Raw genomic sequence first — 8,496 nt, forward strand, 5'->3', positions numbered from 1 at the left:
TGAGTCAGATGGGGCATCTGGGGGAGGGAACTAGGGCCCAGCAAGGCCCAGCAATGGGGGAGCAGTCGGTAAGGGTCAGGCCTGTGAACTTCTTTGGCTAGGACCCTGGTCTCCAACAGGCCTAAGAAAGTGTTTGATGACTGAATGAATCAATATGAATGAGAAGAGTGAATGAGTGACAAGGTTCAGATTTGGACAGGGATCGCTGTGGGTCCTCTGTTTCTGCCTCCTCCCTGCTCTCAGTTGCTAAATGGTCCTTGAAATCAGAGCTGCTGGATTTCTTAGAGAGGAGTGCTCTCACTCAGTTTAGGAAGAAGATGTTCAGAATGTTGTGCCCAGAGCTCACCTCTGCAGCCTCCTGGGCCTGTGGGGTGGTACCCTACCTTAAGGTCACATGGACAGATGCCTCATCCCCCTCTTCTAGATGGGCTTTCTAGCTCTGTTTGACTCTGGGTCTAGTCTCTGTTTCCGAGCCAGTGTCAATTTGGAGGGGCAGAGACCCAGGCTATATTAGGGCTCTTGGGTAAAAAGGTTTTGGGGTGGTGATGGTGCAGGTGATAACAGTGGTGAGGCGGGAGGAGACCGTAGTAGTGGAGATGATAATGTGCATAATTATCATGATGGAATTGGGGGGCTGACAGGCCACCAGAGAAGGAAAGGAAATTTGAAATGACCCTGCCCAGCCCTCTGACTCCTTTTTTACAAATGAGAAAACAGGCCACCACAAGCATGGGGCTTCCCCTGTGTTCCTGGAAGTGGTCCAGATCCAGGTCCCTGAGACCACTCCTCGGGCCCAGCCATCTGGGGCAGACAGGAACATCAGTGCCCTTTGCAAGCCAGCCAAATGTCATGCAGATGAGTGTGCAGAGGCCTCCTCTGCCCCAGCTGGGCAGCCCGGGATTGCCCATTGTCTCCTCTTCCTGAGCCCAGATCCTGTCAGGGACTTTGTTTCTGACCCTGCCACTGACTTACCTGGGGAGGTCCCTCCCCAGATTCCTGATTTGTGTAAAGGAGATGAGAACAGTAGATACGTCCTAAGGTCGGTGTGAAGATTCAACAATGTACTACATTAGAAGTGTGTGGGACAGAGCTCAGCACAAGCCAAGCTCTCAGTGAGGGCAGCTGTCCTGGAGGTGTCATCATCAGGATCTCCATCGTCATCAGTATCATCATCTACTCCAAGCAATCCATTTGGTGGATGCTGAAACTGAAGCCCAGCGTGGTTGCATTCCTTCGGGGGAAGGGAGGGGGGCTCTGAGACCCAGACGTGGCCTTGCCGGGGAAGGGGGCTGGGGGGGGTGGGTGGACCCCAGCTGAGAAGGGAGCGGGGTAAGAGCTATATTTGAGCTCCGAGTGTGATGACTAAGAAGGTTGATAACAGGCTCTGGGGCTCAGGGTGGCAGTCTGGGGGCAGCTGCCAGGGAGAACCGCCCCCCTGGAGACGGCTGTTTCCCGAGGCCCCTCCTGGCTACCTCCCTTCTCTCACTCTCGGGGGTGGAGGCTGGTGTACTGAGGCAGAGGGTACATCTTGTCCAGCCTTCTGGAAGCTCTTTGTGCTACCTATCAGGGCTTTTGGGTCAGGGATAGGAAAGGAGAGAGCTGGCGGTTGCCAACTTATCTCAGTTACTTTGCATAGTAACTCTTTGAGGTTGGTGATGAGATCCCCACTGACAGAGGGAGAAACTGAGGCCTAGGCATTACACAACCCACAGGGGAAGAGCATGGGGTTCCCAGGGACATAGTGGATAACTTCCCCTCTGCAGGGGTGGCAGTTGAATCCCTTCCTTGAAAGAGCATCCGTGTTGCCAAATGGAAAGGAGAAAAAATGCCCAGGGAAGCAGACAGAACAGCAGGTGCAAAGGTATGGAATGTGGAATGTTCTGGCTGTCAAATTATGCAAAATTTGGAAACGTGCTTTCTGGGTCCTTTGGCTCAGAGTAAATCCACCATGAGAGGAAAAAGAGAGAGACTTTCTCCTTCCTCTTTCCTTCTCCTCTTCCTCAACCTCCCAGGGACACCTATGGATGGAAATGGTACAGAAGGGTCTGTCCTCCTTCCTTCCGCTCCTCGGTCCCCATGACCTAGGCCCACCCTGAGGGAGGTCACACTGTGGCCACTAGTTGAGAAACGTCTTGAGATGTCGAGGGTGCTGGAGGGTATGGTGCCATGGTGGCAGAGGTACATAGCAGGAAAGGCTTCCTGGAGGAGAAAGTATATGGAGCATGGAGGAGGGTCTCTCTTCCCAAGACTTCACTCCAAGGTTCCTTGTTGGTACCAAGTGCCATATGTTATGTCACTGTCCTCTCATTCTCACCTGAGGGGCAGGGGTCATTCTTACCTCTCATTCTGCCTCCCAGGAAATGGATTCAAGGAGGAGGAATGACTCTCCCAAGGTCACACAGCTGGTGTTGAGCTCAGGAACCCCCCTCCCTCTCCTCAGCTCCCTCTTTTCCCAGGCAGCCTGGCACCCGCTGTCAGCTGCTCTGAAGTGAGCAGCTATTTTTATTCTGGTGCGAGGGGATCTCAGGCGGCGGAGCCATGTAGGTTAGAAGACTGTAGGACATCGGGCTTCCACAGGCAAGGTGAGGCTTACTGAAAGAATATAAGCTTGCTTGGGGGCTCTCATTTCTTGCACACTGACCATGTACTGGGCTCCCATGTCTCCAGAAACTTCCTTATTGGCATTCAAAATAGAGCAGAGGGCTAGACTAAACCCTGGTGTTGACCCTAGATCCAATTTGAGCCCTGATCTTGGTGTTGACTGAGGCCTGATCTCATGCTAAGACTGAGCCTCTATCCCAGCTCTAGACTGAGCTCTGACCATGGCTTGAGACTGAGCCCTAGTCATGATTCTAGTCATGTACTGAGTCTGATCTAAGCCTGCCTGAGTCTTAGCCTAACTTAAGACCTTGGCTCCAGACCCACATTAAGGGCCCTCATCCTAGCTTAAGACTGAGCCATAGTCACAGACTGAACTCTAACCTTAGTCCAGACTAACCCTTGATTTATTCTGAGCCTCAATCCCAGGTCTATACTGAGCTCCAAGTCTGCATTAACTGAACCCTGAACCTGAACCTGGTGGCGACTGACCCCTGAGCTTGGTCATAGACTGAGGCCTGAGCCTAATCACTGCCTGAACTCTGACATCAAATTGAGCTCTGACCCTGTGTCACACAACTCTGGTCACACGCACTGAGCCCTGACCTCAGACTGTGCATTGAATCTGGTCAGAGATGGAGCCTTGAGCAGAGTTACAGACTGAGTCTTGATCTTGGCCACAGACTGAGGTCCAAGACCGATCATTGATTGAGCCTTAAGTCAGTTCTAAACCTGGCCTTAGACGAAGGGCTGATCTTGACCCTTTGTGAGCCTGCCCCATCACAAACTAAACTACAAAGCCAGTCCCACCTGAGGAAGGCTGCTGGCCTAGATTACAGCTGCCACACAGGGCATGGATGATGAGCAGAGATCTGTTCTGGTCAATCCTGGACCTCCCATGGCTGCTGATGCCAGAATGTTCCCGGTATTGTTGTGGAGTGTCTCTACCAATGGTTTCACTGGCTGGCTAGTCAACCCTCAACAGCCCAGACTGTGGCCCTCCAGACTGCTGTGTCCAGGTTAATGGCAATGAAAGTGGTTTGGTGGCATCTGTCCAGTGAACAACTTGAGCCCATGGGACACTGAGGTTTGGCTCTGTCAGCAGAAAAACCACAGGCTCCATGGGACCTCTGGCTTCAGTCTCTCGGAAGTCCTTGCTAGGGTATGGGGTAGGGTAGAGAGAACCCATGGTGTATGTCCCATTATCTTTGTAAACAAAGGTTACTGTTTGTGTTTAGGTAATTAATATTTATTATAGAAAATACAGAATAAAATTATAAAGGAGAAAAAAATCACATAAATTTCATCTAACAAGAGATGACCATTTTCTCTTACTGGGTTGTTTTCTTCTAGGTTTTGTTTTTTGGTCTAGACATATATATTAATATATACCAATTTTATAAAATTGGTAGGGTGTTCTATTGCCTCCACAACATCCATTGCAGTCCATATTGTTTGACAGGCTTCAGGAATGGGTCCCAACTGGTTAAGGCAATGAGCACTTCCTATTTCCCTAGGCACATGATTGGGTCACAGACATACTACTGAAATATAAGGAAACTTTTGCTGAGATGTTTTGAGAAAGTAAGCTTATTTCCTCCCATGAGGTTACCAAAAAAGATGATTTCCCCTTGATTATATGTGTCTGTGGTCCTGATTTACTGCTGGAAGCCATCTTGACACCATGCAGGCAACTGGCCTAATGATAAACTGACATGATGGAAAATAGAGTGGAGAAAGGTCAGGTCTTGGTGACTTTGTCAGCTGGATCAAACCTCACCTGAAGCCCTCCTTGCTTCTGGACATTTTGTTATGTGAGCCCACAGATTCCTTTTAGTAAGGCAGTTTAGCTTGGGGTTTCTGTGACTTGCAGCCCAGAACATCACAACTCCCAACTGGTATTACTGTTTCATAGGGTTTTTTTGGGGTATTTAATACCATAATTGTGAATATTCTCCATGTCATTCAACACTATGCTACATCATTTTGAACAACTACGCAGTTTTCTATCCTATGGAGGTACCATCATTTATTTAATTCATTCCCTGCTGTAGCCTGCTCAGATTATGTCTCCAGTTTTTCACCACGGTGAACAGTGTTTTGATAAACAATCTTGATGTAACAATTGGTCCCTTCATTCATGATTACTTTGGGTCAAATTCTGAGAACTAGAATGACTGGGTTGGAGAAATGCTTTTAGGGTTTTGATTTTCTGAGTCAAATTGTCCTTCAAGCTTGGATGAATTCATACTTCCACAGCAGTAAATAGAGTGTTAGGCATAACCTATTGTGTCAATAGTCTGGAAAGAACCAATTATATATATTTACAGTGTCATATATTTATGGAAAACGGTTATTAAATAACAGCTCTAAGTCTCATATTATACCTTTCTTATAATATGTATTGTATCTTTACAATCAAATCAGTGAATGGGAGGGTAGCTGGGCATAAGCAAAGGGCATGTGTCTAGGGCCCATGATACTTTTAGGGGACCACGAAAATGTTTTGATTTTAATTTCTTTTAAAATCAGAAGAAAGAAGTGAATATGTAACCATGAATCCAGCCTGTATTATATTAATCTTTTAAGCAAAGCAGTTGTAAAAAGCAATTTTTATGTTTCCTTACCAGATTAAGGGGCTCAGGAAGGCAAAAATGCCTAGGGTACATGAAAATCGTAATGCAGCCCTGGTGTGACGCTGAGGATTCTGAGTCCCCATCTAGAATCAGTGAGAAACAGCACTGTGCTCAATTTGTTGTGTCTGCTTTAGGCTTAAAAATGGAAACTGGAATCTTTTAGTCATCTTTGGTTTGGTGAGAGGAGCACAGAGATGTTTCGAGTTCAAATCCCAAATCCACAACTTAGTCGTTTTACCTTCCTAAGCCTGTTTGCTAACCTGCAAAAGGGAATTCATGGGCTTTTATGAGGTAAAGAATGAAATAACGAAAACGAACACTTTGCAGGAACTGTAAAGAGCTTTATGTGTATTAACCCTTTTATCCTCCCAACCCCTAAAGAGCACGTAATATTCCTATCGTCACAATGTGTGCTCCGGGGAACTGAAACCCAGATGGGAATTTCATCCGGAAAAATAATAACACGAAGATTCCCCAGGTCTCAGTTTCTCCATCTTCAAGTCGAGTGTTTGGCCCAGAAACTCGAGTCTGTCCGCACGCCGCCCGCGCCCCCTGCCGGTGTGAGAGGACATGTCAGGTTGCAGAGGGAGCGTGCAGACTCTCGGGCCTGGGAGAGTAAACGCCTGCTGGCCTGCGGGAGCCCGAGCCCCGTCCGGAGCTCGCGAGCGGCCCTCTCGGCCTCGCCGGCCCAGGGGTGGAGACCGAGCTCGGGGCGAGTCCCTGGCGGGGCGGGGCCTCGAGCGGGGGCGGGGCAGGTCCCGGGCCCAGACGTGGCGCAGCGGACGGGCGGTTCACGTTCAGCTCGTGGATCGCCTCCGGTCGGCCACCGATGAATCTCCCGCTGCCTCCGCCGGCGCTGCTGCTCCTACTTGCGGCGTTCGCGTCCGCCGCCACCACCTTCCGGCCCGACTGGAACCGTCTGCAGGGCCTGGCCCGAGCCCGGGTGGAGGTGAGTGCGCCGGCTCCTACCCCGGGAGCCACCGCCTCACAATCCTGTGGCCCCAGAGCCTTGGAATCACCGCCCTCTCCGTCCCCAGGACCCTCCTAGCTCCCAAGACCCCCTCGTCGCCGGGCCATCCCTTTTGCTCCGCATCCCAGGACGCCCGCGCTCCCACCCTAGAATCCTGAGACACCCGATCTTGCGGCTTGGAAATCTGAACCCCTCCCTAGTTCCCCATCTGGCCGCACTTCGGGCCCCCAGAGCCGTCAGCCCTGTCTGCTAACCCTTCCTCCGGCCTAAGACTCCGGAGCCTGTCCTCTGCAGCCCAACGTCCCACCCTCCCCCATCACTCTACTTTTTCCTGGAATTCCCACACTCCAGTTCCGGTTGGTCTCTCTCCCCTTGCTTGGGGATGGTGGACTCTCTGGGCGCCTCTCCTCACCCTGCGAAAGCCAGGGAAGGGGGTTGAGAACAGCGTTACCAGCACCCCTCGCCTTCCCTCCCCCCCGTCCTCTCCTGGGAGGAAATTCCTCCCCAGAGTTCCCGCCTTGTTGTGTGACTTGGGTCTTCACAGACCCTCTCTGGGGAGGAGGGAAGTCTAGAATGGGTGGTCCCGGGTTCTGGACGCCTGCTGAGAGGTGGCTGCCCCTCAGGAAGTGCAGGGAGGGGCCCTTTCATCCTCCCATGTCCGGGAGGCAACCATATGGTCTGTAAGGCTGGATGGCAGGTGGCAGGGAGGGCCAGCTCTGCATGGGGTAGCATAGGGACCAGATGGCAGGTGCCTTTAATGGTGCCCCCGAGGGAAGTTCTGTGTGCTTCCTTCTGGTCTGCCTCCACCCTAAGGTTCAAGGGGCCAAAGACCAGGCCCAGGTCTCCACTGCCTGAGAGGAGTAGAGTGATCATTTTTCTTGGGCATTAGGAGTGAGTCCACAGTCAGTCAGGTGTGCAGGCAAGAATCCCAAAGCTGGTAAGTACCCTCTGGGGTTTTGGCCTTGCTCCTCTTTTCCCGTGTCCCTAGGACTTAGTTTTCCCACTTATACAGAGTTCTTCTGCCCACAAGGGGCCTCCATCTCCACACCTTGGAAACTGCTGTTACAGGGATAGTCCACAGCTCATCCAACTAGACCATGAGTGTGAAATGGCGCCGATGGTATGGTTGGGGCAGGTGTGAGGGACTCCCGACCTAACCCATTTTGTCCCCCCCAGACCTGCGGGGGATGACAGCTGAATCGCCTGAAGGAGGTGAGCTTGAAGGAAGGGATCCCCAAGGCTCTGTCCCCCCTGAGCCCCTTGTGGGGGAGGGCAGCATGGTCCCAGTGATTGGGTTGGGAAGGCTGGCTGGGGCTGCGCTGACTCCCTCTGTGATCTCACCGGGCTTCAGTTTTCCGTGGGTACCTGGGGTCTGATACTCTGGTTCCTTCCCAGGTGAAGGCCTTCGTCACCCAGGACATCCCATTCTAGTATCCTTCTGTTCTGGGGAAAGGAGAATAGGGAGGGGATCTGGGAGAATCTCCTTTCACTTAACTTCGCAGATAGGGATAATAAATGGTCTTTATCTGACAAGTAGAATTGATTGGAGTGGCTGCCCAGGGAATTCTGAGCTGGGCCCTGGTTGGCAAGAGAAACTGACTAGTGATGACTGCCGCAGACACAGGACCAGAGAAGAGGGCCCTTGACTTGCTTGAACCCTAATTTAGTCACGTGTAAGCGGGGATCCATGCCCTACCTGGGCACTGCTGTGCATTATCAGCAAGGCCCCGGGGGACCCCACCTGTCTCGATCCACCCCTACACCACCTTAACGCCATCTCCAGTCACAACCTGGTAATGAAACACCTTCCGGGAGCCGACCCAGAGCTCGTGCTGCTGGGCCACCGCTACGAAGAACTGGAGGTGAGGGCCCTGGAAGACCGGCGGGGGGGCGGGGCCAGAGGTGGGGCCCGGCGCGCTGACCCCGCCCCTCCTCCAGCGAATCCCACTCAGCGAGATGACCCGTGAGGAGATCAACGAGCTGGTGCAGGAGCTCGGCTTCTACCGCAAAGCGGCGCCCGACGAGCCTGTTCCTACCGAGCACTTGCGGGCGCCCGCTAGGTCCACCGAAAGCGCTCCGGACCGCGGCGACCTGTAGGTCCGGGGCCGCGACACCCACCCCTGCCCGAGTCTTGGGGACAGAATGAAGTGCTCAGTGTCCCGGGAGTACCTCCCTCGCTGAGGGCCGACGCCCCGTCCCAGAGCCGGCACCGGTGGAGGTGGGGGCCCCTCCTAACCCCTTTCTTGCCTTCCCAGCTGAACTAAATCCCCTTCCGCCTTAACTGAGACTCGA

At 52.4% G+C, this 8,496-nt stretch overlaps 1 protein-coding gene across 1 annotated transcript; it reads left to right on the plus strand.

Annotated features, from left to right (window-relative positions):
• Window positions 1–5,908: 5,908 nt before the first annotated feature.
• SELENOM (selenoprotein M) lies at window positions 5,909–8,485 on the plus strand. The gene is made up of 5 exons (XM_057492360.1): window positions 5,909–6,183; window positions 7,381–7,416; window positions 7,600–7,634; window positions 7,988–8,066; window positions 8,143–8,485. Exons 1-5 carry the CDS (start codon window positions 6,064–6,066, stop codon window positions 8,299–8,301), a joined length of 429 nt encoding a protein of 142 aa, XP_057348343.1. The 5' UTR covers window positions 5,909–6,063; the 3' UTR covers window positions 8,302–8,485.
• Window positions 8,486–8,496: the final 11 nt, after the last annotated feature.

This window comes from Manis pentadactyla, chromosome 14 (assembly GCF_030020395.1).
Source record: "Manis pentadactyla isolate mManPen7 chromosome 14, mManPen7.hap1, whole genome shotgun sequence".
Lineage (NCBI taxonomy): Eukaryota > Metazoa > Chordata > Mammalia > Pholidota > Manidae > Manis > Manis pentadactyla.